The sequence below is a fragment of the Garra rufa genome, chromosome 3, assembly GCF_049309525.1.
Source record: "Garra rufa chromosome 3, GarRuf1.0, whole genome shotgun sequence".
Classification (NCBI taxonomy): Eukaryota; Metazoa; Chordata; class Actinopteri; order Cypriniformes; family Cyprinidae; genus Garra; species Garra rufa.
This window is the reverse complement of record NC_133363.1, coordinates 39,101,243-39,121,776: the sequence shown is the minus strand read 5'-3', so window position 1 is coordinate 39,121,776 and position 20,534 is coordinate 39,101,243. Positions and strand designations below refer to the sequence as shown.

The window sequence follows — 20,534 nt, the reverse complement described above, 5'->3', positions numbered from 1 at the left end:
ATACAGTATGATATGATGCTAGTTTTCTCAAATGAAACGGTAAAAGTGACACTCACAGCAGTTTGGGAGATTGAGTTTATCTGTTCATGTGAGATGCAAATGCCAAAAATTACCGGGAGCGTCACGTGTGTTTCAGTATGCGTGTAGTAAAAGCGCGTCTCCGCAATGCATACATACAGCTAGGCAAACGGAACATATCGGATTCCTATTAAAACGGTCTTTTTGCATTTCAGTTTTCACATACACTAGTCCATATCGCGATTTGAATTAAGTGACTGACCAACATTTGATTTATGAATCCAAAAAACGACGAATTTACGTGGCATTTCGCTATAGTAGATTCGGTTTTTATGAATGGAGGATGACGCGATCCCGTCTGTGTTTTGGCGGAGGAGACTTAAACGCGCGACCATATTCTACTACAGTCTTCGGTATACATCCGCGTTAAACTATCAAGGTGAAAGTCATCATAGCTTGCGTAGTTTAGACCCAGCTCCCAACCCAAATTTGAGAATAGATTAACGGCGATATTTTTTTTATCGCGCGATAAGAGTTTCACGTTAACGCAGCACGTTAACGCCGATAACGGCCCACCACTAATATATATATATATATATATATATATATATATATATATATATATATTTCATTGATTTTCAAAAATATCAGATTACTCAATTGTCAAAATAATCAGTAGATTACTTGATTACCAAAATAAACATTAATTACGACCCTAGATTAAAACATTTCAAAATACAGCTGAATTGTTTTACTTTTTGTGATTAAAAGACAAACATTTTGTCATTGACAATTTCTTGAATAGTATCAAAATATTGTCTCATTCTAATGAACCGAGAACCTGTATTTTGTCTCATCTCGTGAGCTAAGTGTATTGTCACATCTTTAGTGTCTATGAGTGTGATATAGCTCATCATTTTCCAAGTGTATGACAGCCTTCATTCTTTAGGTCAATTATATATTCATTGAAAAAATAATGAAAGCGATAACTTTGCCATAGTATCCTTTCAAATGTTAAAGTTGCCAGTCATTGCTTTCTTTGCCCATGCTGCACTTCATTTGTTCCATTTTGTTTTATTAGTTTATTAATTAGAATTTGAAAGAAGTTAACAATATTGGTTGATAAATGGGATATCTGATTTTAGTCCTTAAAATCCAAAAAAGTAGTGCTTAAAGTCCTTGAAGGTCTTGATGAAGAATTTCATTTTGCAGTATCTGTACAAACCCTGTTTAAGTTACCAGCTCTTGGAGCATTTTAATGTTTTTGTTGTTGTTAATTGAACTGAACTGTAGTTTGTATATTTCCTATTTTATGTTCATTTCCTAGTATTTAATTTAACTTGTTGCAGTTCTTATTGTGGCTTGTTACTATTTTATAAAAGAAAGTATGACAATTCAACTTTTCACTTCACCCCAAAGTTTGATTGTTTTTGGGTTTATAGGTTCATTTCTCACTCTTTCTCTTTGGTCTTGTTCAGAGCATCTTCAATAATCACTTGCTGGATGTCAATGTGAGATGGCTAGCTGTCCTTTATTTCAAGAATGGCATCGATCGCTATTGGAGAAGAGTTGCTCCCCAGTAAGTACATCTGCTTCTTCATCGGCATTTCTAGACTTTTCTATCAAGTTTGTGTCTTTGTTGAGAGACGAGCATGATGTTCATTTCAGAGATGTCTTCATCGCCCACATAAAACCATTAACGCATTGATGTGAAAGCAGACCAGCGAAATCACAAGCTAACAACTAATAACATCCCATTAAGAAAATCGCAGTCTAATGTAAAATAACATTGAGCACAATGATTTCTGTATTATTGATGTTACTAAATTATTGTCAATTGGAACTGCAGTTATTAAAATCCAGGTTCCATTCAAAATGTTTCAACTGAAATGCATTTTGCTTTGTATTTGTGAGCCTAGAAGTGACTAATCCTTCATAATAGTCATATTTATTCATCAAAACAGCATTTTGTCTTTGGATCCTAATTGTAAATGCAAAACACTGCATATATGCATAGGGATTTATCGTTTTTACAACTGTTGTTTGCTTTAACAAACCTCTAGTGGTTTCATAAAGTTGAATTGACATTTAGTCAAACAAGTATTTTATTTAATATGAAACTAAAAACAAGTGTTCGTTTTATTGAAATCATTTAAATTACTACTAAAGTATTTAAAACTGTTATAAGCTATTTATGCTTCACTTGCAGCACTAGACAGAATTGCAACCTTCCTCTGGCTTCCATTATTCAGACAAACTGCCTTGGGCAATGTGCTGTAGAAAGTGTTCTTAGGACACTGATTTCAGTGATTTCTGTCAGGTAGATGGTTAAGTATGTTCAGGTGCTTCAAAAATAATGCTTACAGCTATTTTTATGGTATTTATGTATTATGTAGAACTGTATTGCCAACTCAAGTCTTACACATTGCATTACAGTAATATCATTATGTGTATCATGCACACTTACATAACGATCAACGCATCACAATCATAATTAAATCACAACTGAAACGTGTGAGAGAGTAGGTTTGAGATATTGGTTTCAGACTCTCATACCATTAGTTCCGTTAATTAAATTGTTGGAAATGATATGCATAGGCACATAACATCAATACAAGTACCTGAAGTGTCGATGCAGTAATGGAATCACAATGTAATATTGTATCAGATCAAACAGTCCTAGTATCAAGGGTCCAGCGTAGCTAACTGTAGCTCTTAAAAAAAACTCTTTTTCTGGTTGTTTCTCTCGTTTTGTCCTCTAGCCCTCAGAGGTGACAGACCAGCCGATTTAGAGAGACTCTTACTTTAGTGCTTCTGTCACCTGTGGCCTCCAGTGAACGTCTAATTAATTACAGGCTGTTGCCCTGCTGTAATTCACAGAAACTCTTCAGTCAAATTCTGGTTAGTGAGTGACCCGCTGGAGGCTTTGGCTCTGCTGAACAAAAGTGCTCAGTCCTCAGTGGTGTACTAGGTTAAAAGGGTGTGATTTTTCTCTTAGCCATTTTAGAACAATCTGTACTGATGTTTTAATGGCATTGATACTGTATAGAATTTTACATGAAAAACATGGGAAATGGAGCAGTAATGAAATGTTTTAATTTTTTAATTACTACCATTCAAAGGCTTGAGGTCTGAGTTTTTTTTTTTCATTTAAAAGAAGTCTCTTATTGTGCAAATCTGCTTTCACCACTGAATAAAGAAAAAAGGTATTTGCGACTTATCGCATAACTCAGATTTTTTTCTCAGAATTGTGAGATTTAAACTCGGAATTGTGACTTTTTTTTCCCGAATTGTGAGTTTATACCTCACAATTCTGAGAAAAAAAAGTCAGAATTGTAAGATTATTCTAACTTTATAACGCACATTTTTGAGTTAAGTCAGAATTATGAGACATAAGCTCGCAGTTCTGGGTACATATCAGTCCCCCCTCAGAACTGGACTTTATAATTTGCAATTGCAAATTTATGTCTTACAATTCTTAAAAAAAAAAAAAAAAATCAGAATTGTGAGGTACTTCTCACAATTGCAAGTGTATATCTGGCAATTCTGACTTTATAACTTGCAATTGCGAGTTTATATCTCTCAATTCTGAGAAAAAGTCTGAATTGTAAGATTATTCTAACTTTATAACACATTTTTGAGTTAAGTCAGAATTGTGAGATATAAACTTGCAATTCTGGGTACATATCAGTCTCCCCCCCCCTCAGAATTGGACTTTATAACTTGCATTTGCAAATTTATATCTAACAATTCTGGGGGAAAATAGTCAGAATTGTAAGGTATTTCTCACAAATGCAAGTTTATATCTAGCGTAGGGCCGGGACTTTAACGCGTTAATTTAGATTAATTAATTACACAAAAATAACGCGTTAAAATTTTTTAACGCATTTTAATCGCACTTAGTTTTGCACCGCGGAACGTTTCTCACTGGATGAGATTAAGCGGACCGATTATACTGGAGCACCAACTAGCGTTCAGACCAGAGCCATATAAAAAGATCTTTTTATATGGCTCTGGTTCAGACAAGCTGCGTCCGTCCTAAATAGTATTGTATGTCCCAAATCGTAGTATGTTTAAAAAAGTATTCCAAAGATTCCCGGATGGTCTACTACTTAACGATCAATGCACACTCTTAACGGCTAATATTGCCCGCAACACACTGCGCCGTGAACGAGGATTCAATTAGAACTACAAACACGCATAAAAAGTGTTAAAAAACTACAAACATGGAGGATATGCGCGATCAACGGACAGGTAGAGAAAGGGGTTTGAGTGATAAATAATCAGTGTGTAACCTGATAAAAAATATTTTTTAAATGTTATCCGCGTTATATTCCATGTGCAGCAACATTTATAATGATAGGTTTGGTCATTAACGTTTAAATGCATAATTAAGCAAACACAAGAGCAGAGTTCTCGGCATGAAAGACTCGTTAAAGAACGTGCCTCTTGCTACACTTAATGGCAATATTGCACTGGTCTGTTGGACTTGGTTGAACAAAAATAAACAATATTTTGTTGCTTAAGCTTATGTATTCAGTCATTATTCAATGGTATACTAAAAATCCATGTAAAAATCTTACTTCTCACTGTTCTCAGGTCAAATATTTATATGCGATTAAAATGCGATTAATTTCGATTAATTAATTACAAAGCCTCTAATTAATTAGATTAAATTTTTTAATCGAGTCCCGGCCCTAATCTAGCGATTCTGACTTTATAACGTGCAGTTGCGAGTTTATATCTCACAATTCTGAGAAAAAAGAATTGCGAGACAAACTTGCATTTGTGAGAAAAAAGTCAGAATTGCAAGTTATTTCTCAAAATTGTGACATTATCTCTTGCAATTTTGCCTTTATAACTAACATTTGCGAGTTTATATCATGCAGTTCTGAGAAAAAAAGTCTTAATTGTGAGATGTATAGGGTTGTGTATCGAGAACCAGTTCCATTTTAGAACCGGTTCCAAATTTCCATTAACCGGGTATTCGATAAGACACGCGCATTTCGATTCCGCTTAACGATTCCTGCGTTCGCATTGTTTGCGTGCAGCGCGCACATCTGAAACGCGAGCACGGAGAACAGCGGTCCTGATGCGGGCTCCTGACCTGTGTCCGTTCTCGAAACAGTTCCGTGCATTTCCACTGCAGAAAAGGTTGTTCCGGCCCAGAACTGACTTCTCTTTCACATTTATTGGCCTGTATGAACGAAATACGTCAGCATATCCTCATAAACACAGCGTTTTTTTTTTGTCTTGAGTGAACGTAAACAGATAAGACAGAAAACGCTTGTGTAACAGTATTCTTAGGTCTGTGTTAGGGATGGCGAAAACTAAAAAATTTCTTGACCGACCACCGAGCCTCATTAGCCGGTTGAAACCGGTTAACCGATTAGTTTAAAATATGGTACGCTATTTGAAATAACAGCCATTTCCAGCCGCGCCTGCAATTTCGCAACTCTGTCGCATCTGTCGATCACACCGAACGCGTCTTTTAGTTCTAAAAACGCGAGGCGCACAGCACTGCCTTTTTTTGGTGACTTTTAATAAAAGAGCGTGCTGCGTTTTTTTTATGTTGCTAAGCAACGACCAAAACAGCTGTCCTGTCAGTCAAATCAAAGGATTATAGCGCGAGCGCTCTAAAATCTTAGTTTTATGCTGTTAAGTAAACTGTCATATTAGCAGAAACCCTAAATAATACAGCTCCGGGTTACCCACGATAGACACAAAAGGTTTCTCCTCTATTTCTTGCAGTCTCCGGACTTTTTAAGCAACCGTAAAATTCCGTCACCACAACAGAAGGCCCGCCTCTCCATTCATTCGATTGGAAAAGAACGCGAATGACGTTGGGCGTTTTTCCGCTCAGAGTTGATTTTTCTTTCAACTTCACGCGCTCAGAGCGCTCCTGCAAAAACGCGAGGCGCAGCAGGCGGTGAAAACGCGAGGCGCCTGGGACGCATAAGCAGCGCGTAGAACGCTCACTGCCAACAGAAAACCATTCAAAAGAGGCGCCTCCATCTGCAAAAACGCGTTCGGTGTGATCGCGGCCTCTCTCTGCCGCTCTGCCTCCCGCACACACACACACACACACACACACACACACACACACTGCCACTCACGTCACTTTTTTAAAATCCCCTACAGCGCGAAACATGAGTCCCGCAAACGCGGCGCCGAAGAGCTTGTATGTAATCGTAGGACAAATGGCTCCTTAGTTTCAAATGGTTTGGGTACAAGGTGATCGCTTTGAAAATAAAGGCGTTTGTCTAGGTTAGAAGCTCATTTGAAACATTGCCACGGCTCATTTAAGAAAATGACAGCTCCGAAGAGACGCCGCTTTAGTTGAGGTAGTGCTAACCATATTAAAGAAAGATGATGATCATCATCACCTTATCGGTTACCACTGAAATGTAGATGTAATGTATTTCCAAATCTAAGCCCATCTTATGCGGAATGTTGCCTAATAGACTGCAACATGATAAAACCAATGGATAAAACAGGCACCTTCAGAATGCGTAAAAGACGCACAGGCACTTTTTTTTTTAACCGACTACCGACAACTTTGACCGGTTAACGTTGATACGGTCAACCACCGGTCAAACGGTCATCGGTTAACATCCCTAGTCTGTGTTCGGTGTTAAAGAGACAGCCGTCTAATAAACGTGCCGCTTGTCATAAATGTTAATCAAAGAACAAAAGAAAATCATTAACTGACTGAATATCTTTTATAAATTTAATGAGGACTAATCAATATTTTATTTATGAAAAGCAAACTATGCAGTGTTTTTAAACTTTTGATTTCAATTTCTGTACCTGAAATTTGTTCAGTTTTATTTATTTATGCTATTGCTAATTGATTTGCTCTTATTTTATTACTTGTCTTTAACTATTTAATGTTTGAAATTTATATTAGACTAGTTGTTTGTTTTCTGTGGTATTATTTGGTAAAACCCATAGGCAAAAGACAGAATAAATATGTTTGACTAAAAACTTTTTAATGGATTTTTTTTATCATATTGGAATCGGAATTAGGAATCGATAAAAATCGGAATCGATAAGCAGAATCGAAACCGGAATCAGAATCGATAGAATTCAAACGATACCCAACCCTAGAGATGTAACCTCGCAGTTGTGAGAAAAATGTCAGAATTGGGAGATGAAAACTCGCAATTACCTTTTTTTTAATTTATATAATTAGTGGCAGAAACAGGCTTTATTTTGTGCTCTCAAAAATATCTTATGCTCTCAAAGGCTAGATTAAAAAATAAATAAATACAGTAAACCTTAATGTGAAATATGATTATACTTTAAAATAAAGGTTTTATATTTTAAAACTTAATTTATTCCTTTGGCAAAGTTACATTTTCAGCAGCCATTATTCCAGTCTTGAGAAATTATTTTAATATGCTGATTTTCTTTTCTGTTATTATCAGTGTTGAAAACACTACTGGACTGCTTAATAGTTTTGTGGAATTTATTTGAAATAGAATAAATCTTTTGTAACATTATAAATGTCTTTACTGTCAATTTAATGCATCCTTGATGGAAAAAAAGAAAACATACTGAAATTTTGCATGTTTTTTTGAACAAACTTGAACAAACATATTTAATTGTGATACTATTTTTGTATTTGAACAGGATATTTGCTTGAAGCTTGTTTTTTTAAAAACATTTTGCTTGAAAAGTAAATGTCACTATACTGTTATTTTTTAAATGCAGTGACATACATGCATTTTTAAATGTGGCCTGAGTGTCCAAGTACTCTTTGGCATCACTGTTTTTTCCTCTGTAATTCAGAGACCAGATTCAGTATTGACAACCTCCATTCTGTCTCTCATACTCTGTATTTCTCTCTTTCTTCTCAAGTGCTCTCTCAGAAGAAGAGAAGTCATCTCTCCGTGCAGGTCTCATCACTAATTTTAATGAGCCGGTCAACCAGGTTAGTGTGCACATACGGCTATACACCTGCACCTACACACACACTTGCCACAAAGAGAAATGCAGTTCATTCCCTGACCATATGCTCTACCTGTCCTGTTTATGATCAGTCATCCAATAAAATGAACTATCAGACATGATTGAGTATCATTAAACTCCTCTGTTTAGTGGGTAAGAGTCTGATCTGTGGTTCTAGTGAAAGATCAATGGGCCTGGAGTCGAAAAGCACTTAAAGTCTGTGCTGTAATGTGTTGTTGAGCAATCCTGGGGACATTGATTTTTTTGGGGGGCAGTTTTATACAGTGCATTAATTTGACCCTTGAGTTTGGAAAAAAGCCTGAATCATTATAAGAAGAGCCATTATAATAAAGAGGTGTGACGTCCATGGATTTGAATCAGCATCTTTCATATTAACAATGGATGTTTCATTTTTAGATGCATTTTAACTAGTAACTCTACTCTTGAAGTTATCATTAAACTAAGTTAAAGGGTTAGTTCAACCAAAAATTCTGTCATTAATTACTCATTCTCTTGTTGTTCCAAACCTGTAAGACCTTCGTCTTCGGGAATACAAATTAAGATATGAAGCTGTTGAATAAAGTCATTATTTTTGTTTTCTCTGCACACAAAAAGTATTATCATAGCTTCATAAAATTACAGTTGAACCCCTGATGTCACATGGACTATTTTGATAACACAAGCGATTATATTGACAAGTTAAAAACATCTTTTGAACATCTATTTATCACAATATTTTTCTCGTTTGTTACCGATTTCTTTAAGTACATTTGCTTCTGTGTTCTGCAGGATTTTTAGATGGGTTGCTATTACACACTATTGGTTTATTATTGGCTAATGACTGTGCTCAATTCTTGTTGTGGAGTAACGTCATAGGCACATGAAAATTAATTGTAGGCTTAAATGTGCTTTCTTATTATAGACCATGTCTGACAGTGCACAAATAGCTGGAGACTTGCATACATTAGTGAATGAAGTAGATGTAGTACACAAACACTGCCCTGTTATTTCCATATTGGATGGAGAATTGGAAAAACAACGTGAAAGTACAAAAGTCAATTATGTGAAGCGTTTTGCAAAAATTGCAATAATATTAATATATTATAAATATTTATTAATGGATTTATTTGGTAAGATCGTGCTGCTAGCAACACCAAGGTCATGGTGATTCAGTTCTCAGGTAATGCACATAATAGTGAAATATATATACATTAAGTCCATTGGAAGTTGCTTTGAATAAAAGTTTATGCTAAATGCATAAATGTAAATGAGAACATTTATTTAAAGATGTACAGAATGTACCACTAATTATTCATATTGTTACAAAACAGATCACTTAAACAGAATATTTTGGAACTTTGGTCTAATTTGCAATTATAATCTTAGTCAGAACGTTGCTGTGTAATTTGCATTGAGTGTTAGACAATCAGAACAGATTACAGCTTTGCCAAAAAACGGAACAAAACAAAACACGCACATAAAAACAAATGTGCATATCATATATACACACATTTTTTTGTATAGATTTTTCTGGCACTGGAACAATTGTCCTTAAACCTCTCTCTTTATACGTGTGTGTGTGTGTGTGTATATATATATAGTGGTGTGAAAAAGTGTTGGCCTCCTTCCTGATTTTTTATTTTATTTTTTTATTTGTTTGTCACACTTTAATGTTTCAGATCATCAAGCAGAATTTAAATATTAATCAAAGATAGCACAAGTAAACACAACATGCTGTTTTAAAATGGTTTTTTTTATGAAGGGAAAACAAAATCCAAACCCACATGGCCCTGTGTGAAAAAGTGTCCCCCCCGCCCCCGTTAAAACATAACTGTGGTTTATCACACCTGAGTTCAGTTTCTCTAGCCACACCCAAGCCTGATTACTGCCACACCTGTTCGCAACCAAGAAAACACTTAAATAGGACCTGCCTGACAAAGTTAAGTAGACCAAAAGATCCTCAAAAGCAACATCATGAGATCCAAAGAAATTCAGGAACAAATGAAAAATAAAAAATTGAGATCTATCAGTCTGGAAAAGGATATAAAGCCATTTCTAAAGCTTTGGGACTCCAGCGAACCACAGTGAGAGCCATTATCCAGCGAAGACTCATCCAATAGGTCACAAAAGACCCCACAACAACATCTAAAGAACTGCAGGCCTCTCTTGCCTCAGTTAAGATCAGTGTTCATGACTCCATCATAAGAAAGAGACTGGGCAAAAATGGACTGCATAGCAGTATTCCAAGATGAAAACTGCTGCTGAGCAAAAAGAACATAAAGGCTCGTCTCAGTTTTGCCAGAAAACTTCTTGATGATCCCCAAGAATTTTTGGGAAAATACTCTATGGACTGACGAGACAAGAGTTGAACTTTTTGGAAGGTGTTTGTCCCATTACATCTGGCGTAAAAGTATCAGAGCATTTCAGAAAAAGAGCATCATACCAACAGTAAAATATGGTGGTGGTAGTGTGATGGTCCGGGGCTGTTTTGCTACTTCTGAACCTGGAAGACTTGCTGTGATAAATGGAACCATGAATTCTGCTGTCTACCAAAAAATCCTGAAGGGCAATGTCCGGCCATCTGTTCGTGACCTCAAGCTGAAGCGTACTTGGGTTCTGCAGCAGGATAATGATCCAAAACACACCAGCAAATCCATCTCTGAATGGCTGAAGAAAAACAAAATGAAGACTTTGGAGTGGCCTAGTCAAAGTTCTGACCTGAATCCTATTGAGATGCTGTGGCATGACCTTAAAAAGGCGGTTCATGCTCAAACCCTCCATTGTGGCTGAATTACAACAATTCTGCCAAGATGAGTGGGCCAACATTCCTGCACAGCACTGTAACAGACTCATTGCAAGTTATCGTAAATGGCCCAACCAGTTATTAAGTTTAGGGGGCAAACACTTTTTCACACAGGGCCATGTGGGTTTGGATTTTGTTTTCCCTTCATAATAAAAAACTTCATTCAAAAACTGCATGTTGTGTTTACTTGTGTTACCTTTGATTAATATTTAAATTAGTTTGATGATTATTAAACATTAAAGTGTGACAAACATGCAAAAATAAAAAAATCAGTAAGGGGGCCAACACTTTTTCACAGCACGGTGTGTGTGTGTGTGTGTGTGTGTATATATATATGATCAAAAATACAAAACAAAATGTAATATTGTGAAATATTATTACGATGTAAAATATTACGATGTAAAATATAATGGTATAAACCATTATTTTATATTGCAATAACATTTTGCAGTATTTCTGTTTTTTTCTGTATTTATCATATAAATGCAGTCTTGATAAGCATAAGAGACTTATGTTTTATAAAAACTTTACAAGTGCATGATGATTTATGGCTGTAAAAACAAGGAAATGGAGGTGGTGAGTGAGTGATGAATATTCTAATTTTGTCTCTATCAGTATTTAATATTTGGTTCCAAGTTAAAAATGGTGTAAAGTAAAATATGCTAAATTGAAAGTGTCCTCGTTCATTACCACCACAATGTCAAAGAGATTTAATTCCTGTAATTGCTGCTTTAATGGTGGCAACACTTCTGCATTTATGGATATTGGATTAATTAATTTAATTAAAATGGTTAATTAAAATCTCATAACCATTTAAAACGTGTTTGAAAAGGCTAAATGCCCACAGGAAGTGATGACTGTTACTTCAGTAGTCATTCATTTCACATTTAAATGAATATTGATGTATCCACAGCCAGCTGTGAAATCTGCTGCTAGATGTGTCCTTGAAATGTAGCTTTTTGTATTGCAGATCGCCACACAGATAGCAGTGCTGATCGCCAAAGTGGCACGTCTGGACTGTCCTCGGCAGTGGCCCGAGCTGATCCCTATCCTGCTGGAGTCTGTGAAAGTTCAGGACAGCCTTCAGCAACACAGAGCCCTGCTCACCTTCTACCATGTCACCAAGACTCTGGCCTCCAAACGCCTCGCCACTGATAGGAGACTCTTTCAGGATGTAAGTAGAGCCCTCGTGCTCCTTACCTTCAACTCTGTTCGACCTCTTCCTTAGCAATTTTTTTTCTAGTTGTCTATTAAGCTTTCTGGATATTGTCTTTCTTGAGGTAAACATAGTGTTGCATGCTATATTTTTTGTAAGGGGTTTTATTCACGTTTTTAATCGGTTGAAACACTAAGGGGTTACATGTGTTGATGCGTTTCAGTTGTACTGTTCAGTAGGGGTGATATGAGTAATTTTATTTCTTGGTAACGATATATATCTCGTCATAGTTACTTTTGCTTTAAATGAGATGTTTATGATACCAACATTTTTGATACTATAGGATCTTATCACAATATCAAAAACAAATACTAGCCTACATTAAAAAAACAAAAACTCAAGCTTACTGAAAACAAGTAAACAGTCAGATTAAACTAGAAACTAAATACAAGCAATAGGACAACAGAACTACAGTAGAACAAATAAGAAATGCTATATACATTATATAAAGTAATTAAATGTATAAAACACCACACATTCTTCAAATTAAATATTTATTTCTTCTTATTAAAGTTAAAAAAGTGATATAATCAAGACACTTTTTTTAATCAATGACAAACAGCAGGAATATCAAACTGCTGACACTTTAAGAGCCACCTGGATTCAATATTCTGTTACACGTGTTTTCTTTGTCAGCTGTTGGCTTTCACGTAAGACCTAAATTACTGTGTTTATGAGGATACTTGCAAAGACAGGCATTTTGACACATATAAGTTTGTGTATTTAACCGCTTAAGGGCTATGAAGTGGCAAAAATTACTACGTTCAATACTCCCACGCTTCTATGAGCACCGTCTTCATAGGCACGCCCTTCTCTGACATATAGCGAAATGAGTTCTCTTTCGCTGCCGATTGTTTCAATGACTTAAAATCACTTATTTTTTAACCGCAATGCTTAAAAACATGTGTAAATGCTATGTTTTTGCTACCAAGTAGCACAGCGATGTCACGTGAGCCTGTAACCACGATAGAGACAATAGAAAATTTCTACCAGTTGAGAAATTTCTACCAGTTAATTGTATCTACCAGTATATTGCCTACCTCAACTGTTCATTAACATTTATTTTGTGCTACAACTAGTAGTAAAGAGGAAGATATTATCTATTCTAGGGATGGGCAATATCTTATAGTTTGCGATACACCAGCGAAAATTTTCCCCACATTAAGAATTAATCTTCCCGCGATAATAACGCTGAAGTCTAGTTGTTGACATTTCTGTGTGCGACAGCGTGGAGTGACATGGCGAAAGGTAGACGTGAAACTGAGGAGTAGTATATTGCTAAACTAGGAGCTCCTTCTACAATCTGGAACTGGTTTGGACAGGGCTTTTATAGTACAACAACAACAAAAAATCGATCTGAGCCTTGAATAAATGTACTAGAGTAGTGTGCGATACAAATTAACTTCATAACATAGTCGAGTGTTTCAAATAACCTTTTGTGATCAGACTTGGTTTCATATCACAGATTGAGGCAGAAATCATACTATTTTGTAGTATTATAAAAGCTATGTCGATTAGCATTGTATTATAAATATACTTTATTCTAATAAAAATACCCAAGACTGCCCGAAGAAAACAGACAAACTGTATATGTGACCCTGGACCACAAAATCGGTCATAAGTCGCATGGGTATATTTGTAGCAATAGCCAAAAATACATTGTATGTGGCAAAATCACCGATTTTTTTGCTTTTTATGCCAAAACTCATTAGGATATTAAGTAAAGATTCTGTTCCATGAAGATATTTTGTAAATGTCCTACTGTAAATATATCAAACTTAATTTCTGATTAGTAATGTGCATTGCTAAGAACTTCATTTGGACAACTTTAAAGGCAATTTTCTCAATATTTAGAGTTGTTTCACCCTCAAATTCCAGCTTTTCAAATTGTTTTATCTCGGCCAAATATTGTCCTAACATAACAACCATACATCAGTGGAAAACTTATTTTTTCAGCTTTCAGATGATATAGAAATCTAAATATCGAAAAATTGAAAGAAGCAGGGTTCTCTAAATTATCATCCTTGTTGTCGTTATTGCAATAAATACTAAACATTAAAAGGATAAATTTGTAAGCCCATATTGTCCATCTCTAATCTATACATCTCTGTGCTGCCTCTTGAAATGAGGCATTTAGTAATCAGTCACGCCACATTGAAGAGCATCAACCACATTTATTGTTCGTATTTTGTGATAAAATTGACGGAAATCAAAAGCTAAAAGTAACAAAGCACAAAGCTTATTGTGATTATTCAATGGCAGGTTCTACAAATAATGTTTTGTGAAGTTTACGCATCAACAGAAAACAGCATTAACTGAAAGTTTAATTTGAGAGTCAAGAATCCATATTAGTATCAATTAAAAAATCAATCAAATCAATATTGTTAATTTACCACAAGCATATACACAGCTGCACAAATTAGTCACTGAAACGCTAAAAACTATCTAAAACTATTTCAGCCCAGTTTCTGTCAAAATGTTTTGCTTGCAGAAATTTTGGTGCATTATTATTTTTTGTTTTCTGTCTAATATAATGCATGAATTACAAAAATATATGATATTTTAAAAATACCAATACAATACTATAGTTTTGTGTGTGTCATTGCATACATGCATTTATTTATTAATATTTGTAATTATTGTTATCATAATTATTTTAGTTTTTCATTAGCTCTTTTCAGCCGCCTTTGATTTAAAGAGTATTTTAGAGAGAAACTTTCATTGACAAGGACTATCATTCATCATTTTTTCTACTCTACTATCATGTGCCTCTAGGAGGCACTGTTCAGCTGCGCACACGCACACCCTCTGCCCCAGTTCACCGAGCATCCCAGGAGATGTATGAGCACTCCTGTGTGAAATATCAGCAGATGTTTTGACTTGGAGCTGCATCACATTTCCCCCTCCTCTACATTTCACTGATGTTCTGACTGTCCGCTAGAACTGCGGAGATAAGACACCTGCACCTTCCCATGTTGCAGCGAGACTCGTAATTTTGACAAGTGATTTATCACCAGCGTTTGTTCATGTTAATGCAGGTCCTTTCTTCTCCACTAAGAAATAATTTTCATTTAACCTCTGAAATCTCTTTTCTATATGTCAGAGCTTTCTTCCTTCACATTCCAGTGATTACAAACCAGAAAATGATTTTACATTTTCTTTGTTAAACCTGTAAAACATAAATCAGAATTTAGTGATATTATTTTTTAAACGAGAGCCAATTAAGTTATGAGAATGTTTCTGCATGAGTTCCTCCTGAACTCTTAAAAGCTCATGCACCTCATTAAAGAAAAAATACTTGGGAAGTCTTTTTGTCTTCTACAGTATCTGTAGTTTAAAGTCAATTATGGTAATATTGATCACTTTATTATAAGAAGTAATAATGCTGAATAATATCCAAAATAAAGTAAGTGATTCGATGTTGATGAATGGGTGTTATTGATGTGGTTTTGGGGGGGTGCATGAGACAAAGTTTGAGAACACTCACTTAAAACAAACCTATATCTCAATTTACAAAGACTAAAATTAATGCAAAAAGCTCTGCAGCAATATTACATAATTATTTACCTTAAAAGAGTAGTTTATTTTCAGAACAAAAATTTACAGATAATGTACGTGCCCCCCCTTGTCATCCAAGATGTTCATGTCTTTCTTCAGTCGTAAGGAAATTATGTTTTTTGAGGAAAACATTTCAGGATTTCTCTCCATATAATGGACTTCTATGGTGCCCCCAAGTTTGAACTTCCAAAATACAGCTTCAAAAAAAAAAAAAAAAAAAAAAAAAAAAAGCTCATCTTGCAGGGTTCCCGCGGGGTCTTAAAAAGTCTAAAATTTAAAAATCAAAATTTTAGGCCTTAAAAAGTCTTAAATTTGCTGTTCTAGGTCTTAAATAATTTTACACAGGTCTTATTTTTCCGATGTCCATGTAACCTACCTCTAAAGCTCATTTAAATTCTCTTTTTGTTGTTTCCGTGGTGTTGTAGTTCTTTATTTCACTATTCCAAATATAATTTGCTGTATTTAAACTACAAATGAGACCAACATGCAATAGCCAATCAGCTTTCTATTATTGGCGCGATTCTCTCTCGGATTGTACAGCAGAAGTAAAATGGATTTAACTTTTTAGCTATGGGGAAGTGCAAGTTTAGCGATACTTAGCTTGAAAAAACTGAATGTAGGGCTTGGCTAAGGCCAGTTGCTAACAACTGTAGATTTTTTTTCTCCTTCTGTGGAAGTTACTGCGTCTTCAGACAGAATCACAGTAGCAGAATACAGGTCAAACTACCTTTTCCTGTATATAATGCTCTCAATAATAATAATAATAATAATAAATATAGGTCGAGCTAGCTGACCGCCAGCCTTCGAGATACTTTTAAAATGTTTTTTTTTTTTTTTTACTTGCCCGACCGAACAAACCGCCTGATTAAAACTCAAGTGACAAAAACAACTAAACAACAAGCATCGAAAGGCAAGAAAGATTCATATTTTAATACATTCAACGTAGAGAAATTGATAATGGATAGTGTATTTCTGGTCTATTTGTGACATACTTTAAAACAAATGAATGTAACAGCACTCTAAAGAAACACACTGAGGTAAAAATTTAAAATGTATAGTTTATTTATAACATGATATAGTTCAGTAATATACCAAGTGAGCTTTTTGCTGAAAATTCTCACAATTACAAATGTTAATTTTAGCTCAATAAACAAGTAGTTAGTCAAGTAGTTACTTACTCATTAGACAAAATGTTTTAACTGTTTTGTTCCGTTTCACCAACGAAAATAGTTCCAAACAAGGATCGCAGCAGAAGCATTCTCCTAGCAACGTTTTGCTATGATTCAGCGTTTTGCTCTAATCAGTTGAAATAACTCGCTCATGAAGTGACTTACCGCCACCTGCTGGTAGTTTAGTGTGTTTAAAAGTATGCCTCCACACCCAACATTTCTAATTTATATATTTATAAATCAATAAATGTGTTTAAAACATTAATCTCACAAATTATGTAATCTCACTGCTAACAGCCATTTAGAATTTATTGATAAATTCATAAAATAAATTTCAAAGGTAATGCATAGCCTACATTTCAAAAGTAAAAAAAAAAGCCTTTATAAAGATAAATCAAATATGCAGATTTAAGATGTAAAAGCTAATAGAGCACTGATGAAAATATTGCTTCAGAATTTTTTTTTTTTACATCAGATATTTCTAGTGGTACTTTTATGGGGATATTTTGTGTGGAATAGTATCTGCTGATATGAAAAGTTCACTGTATATCATAGTAATAAATTTAATTTATGACAGCCATGAAATTGTGTTTACTTTTTACATTAAACACATTAAATATTACATATATGCATGTAATATAATATCTATTTCCATTACAGGTTTAGGTCTTAAATTTCATATAAGGTGGTATTAAAAAGGTTTTAAAAAGTCTTAAATTTCACTTGTTCATATCTGCAGAAACCCTGTCTTGTCTAGCTCTGTGTGTACGCTGTGTAGAGATTAAAAAAGTATATAAATTTTAAATGTTTTTAGAAAATAACAAATCGTTTCATTAGATAAGACCCTTCTTCCTCTGCTGGGATCATTCAGAGCCCTTCGAAGCTGCATTTTGGAAGTTCAAACTCGGGGGCACCATAGAAGTCTATTATTTGGAGAGAAATCCTGAAATGTTTTTCTCAAAAAACATCATTTCTTTACGACTGAAGAAAGAAAGACATGAACATCTTGGATGACAAGAGGGTGAGTACATTATCTGTAAATGTTTGTTCTGAAAGTGAACTACTCATTTAATTACCAACATTCTTCTAAAATCTACTTTTATGTTTCACAAAAGAAAGAACATTAAACAAACTTTTATTTTTGGTTGAATTGTCCCCCTTTAAACCTGCTATTTGACATGCTGTTTGGACTTTTAAAGACCTCTAGAGGACAGGTTACTTTTCATACGGACTCAAAGCACTGTCCTGGCTCACTGTAATAAAACAAGATTAATGACTGGTGGGTGTGGGCAGGCTAACAAGACTGAATTGAGTGTCCATATGGGAAATATAGTCATCAGCCATAGTCATAAACAGATCTGATTTTATTGTGTTGGCATAAGGCTCACCGCTGGCGTCATATTAGCCTTGAGGTTTTCAGAGAGGAAATCCGTGACTCACTAAGTCAAAGCAGAAGTTTACTTCAGCACATCAGTGGAGCCACGCAGTATGTGGCATTTATGAATGCGCCACAAGTTCATTTTGAATTCATGACATGATGCATCTAAAGGTGTGACAAACACACAAGCTCCTCTAATCCAGGTGCTTGTCACATGGGATCTACTGTGATTGTTGGTGATCTGTATGCATGCTACATGCGCAGTTATAATATGGTCTCAAATAATTGAAAAATTGACTCTATTTTTCCCTCTGGTCTTCCACAGCAGTGTTTTAACATGATGACAGTAGCTGTTTTAATATCAGACATTGATGTTCAGACCACACAACCAGCATGCAACCTCTCTGTGATTTATTGAGTGAGCATTTACAGAAAGAAAACATGTCTGATGTTGTACAGTGTGGAGCTGACAGTAGTTGTTATCAGGGATGGAAATGAACTTTTTTGTCCACCGGCCAGTGTGGCTGGTGGATTTCAAAATCTACCAGCCACTAAATGTTTTTACCAGCCACTTTATGTTTTTAACCGACAATGTGTAGCTGCATGTGAAAATTAATACTACAAGATCTACTATACTTGAGCAGTTTATTTAATCTCAAGTCTCAATAAAATACTGACATTTTCACCGAATTTTTCTATCATGATACAGAGCTATCTTCACAACTACACAACTTATAGCCCACATACTATAACAGCCTAGATATTTTATGTAGCCTAATTTGCGCGCATTGGGGAGTCGCTCTCTAAGCGCAGGGTATTTAAGTTGCTTTTGAATGCTAGTGCACGTTTTACTTTTGGTTTCGTTTTTACTATAGCGCGAAACTCTCGGCGGCGTAGAGCGTGCATTCTAAAATACAAGAGATTACTTAACAAAACCATTTAGGTGGACACCAACGGGATTTTGAAAAGCGTGTCCCCAGTGGAAATTACGCCGCTGCGTGAGTGGAACTCTGCTGCCGAATTATCATCTGATGTGAATGAATGCCACGTTGTACAGTATATTGAGAAAGACGCGCCATGAATTGCATCTGACAGAATGTGCGCTGTAGCACGAAATACAATATATTTCTTCAAAAGCAGATTGTAAAGATACTTTAACAGACCTCTTAACGCCTGTGATGTATCGCCACATTTTTTTGAAGGTGTGCCTCCGCTAAAAGTGTCCGCCGTCGTCTTCTTCTTCTTCTTCGTGTATTTTAACGGCAGTTCGTAACCAACGTTAAGGTGCATTACCGCCTCACGCCGTCCGGTTGAAGTATGTTATTTTTATTTACCCGCCACGGTGGCCGGTGGGTGAAGCGAGTTTACCCGCCACAACACAAAATCACCCGCATTTGGCTGGTGGTGGGCGCTAATTTCCATCCCTGGTTGTTATAATTGATCTCTGAGTGGAAGGATAATTTAAAAGCATGAGCAGTAACAAAGAAAAAGCAAAAAGTAGTGTACAGGAAGTAATGTATTTTAACATGAAAATAATTTGTGTAGTTTGTTTTTTGCATCTGCTTCATCTACATTTTAGGCTAGGATTAGGCTGACTGTACACTTAAATGTTATATTTTTCATAAATCCACATTATACTAAACAGTCGACTAGGGCTGTCATGATTACTCAATTCAGTTTGAATACTTGTTTTTAAGAAATCCTCGATTGCATTTTGCCCGTGTCGATTGCAAGTGGCGCATTCAACAGCAGAGAATCCATTAAACGCATTATTAACGCATAATATTTAATTATAATTTAAAACGCATAATATTTCATTATAATTAAAAAATTATAATAAAGCATAATGCTATTGTGAATTCACAAATGCTCCGATTCACAAACGCTACAAATATATGCGATGCAGGTTTAATTATTTACTTGTGTGTAGTTTACTTATGTGTGTCTCAGAGCGGCTCCGGTCACAATAAATGCTGCTTCACACAAACTGTTACCAATAATAATAAAACCATATGATTACTTGCTTTTGATACTTTGAACTAATTATTAGGGATGCTCCGATCAGGATTTTTGCAGCCGATACAGAGTACCGATTTTGTGTCATGGTTATCAGCCGATACCAATGCAGATTCCGATATTTTGAGCTTTATATAACTGATATGTAATCTCTTTGATCAACATTCATCTTTAAGATAAAGTATTATAGTAGGGATGCACCGATCATGATTTTTCATGGCCGATTCCGATACCGATTTTTTACAAGCAAGCTGGCCGATTCCGATACCGATTTCCGATTTTTTCAAAAACAAGAAGTTATGCAAGTAAACAACATAAACAACATGTTTATTTAGTATTTAACAGGCCAATCTGGCTTTGGCTATTGAATCAATAGCATCTGACATCTGAAATTAAATAATAAATAAAAAATATGAAAGTAAA

General features: G+C 35.3%; 1 protein-coding gene across 1 annotated transcript in view; it reads left to right on the top strand.

The window, feature by feature from the left end:
- The window catches only part of ipo11 (importin 11), a 229,992-nt gene that overhangs the window by 17,935 nt on the left and 191,523 nt on the right, over window positions 1-20,534 (top strand). The window contains exons 3-5 of the mRNA XM_073836609.1: window positions 1,497-1,597; window positions 7,882-7,954; window positions 11,745-11,948. Of these exons, the coding sequence (XP_073692710.1) occupies window positions 1,497-1,597; window positions 7,882-7,954; window positions 11,745-11,948 (378 nt within the window). The remainder of the gene's footprint in view (window positions 1-1,496; window positions 1,598-7,881; window positions 7,955-11,744; window positions 11,949-20,534) is intronic.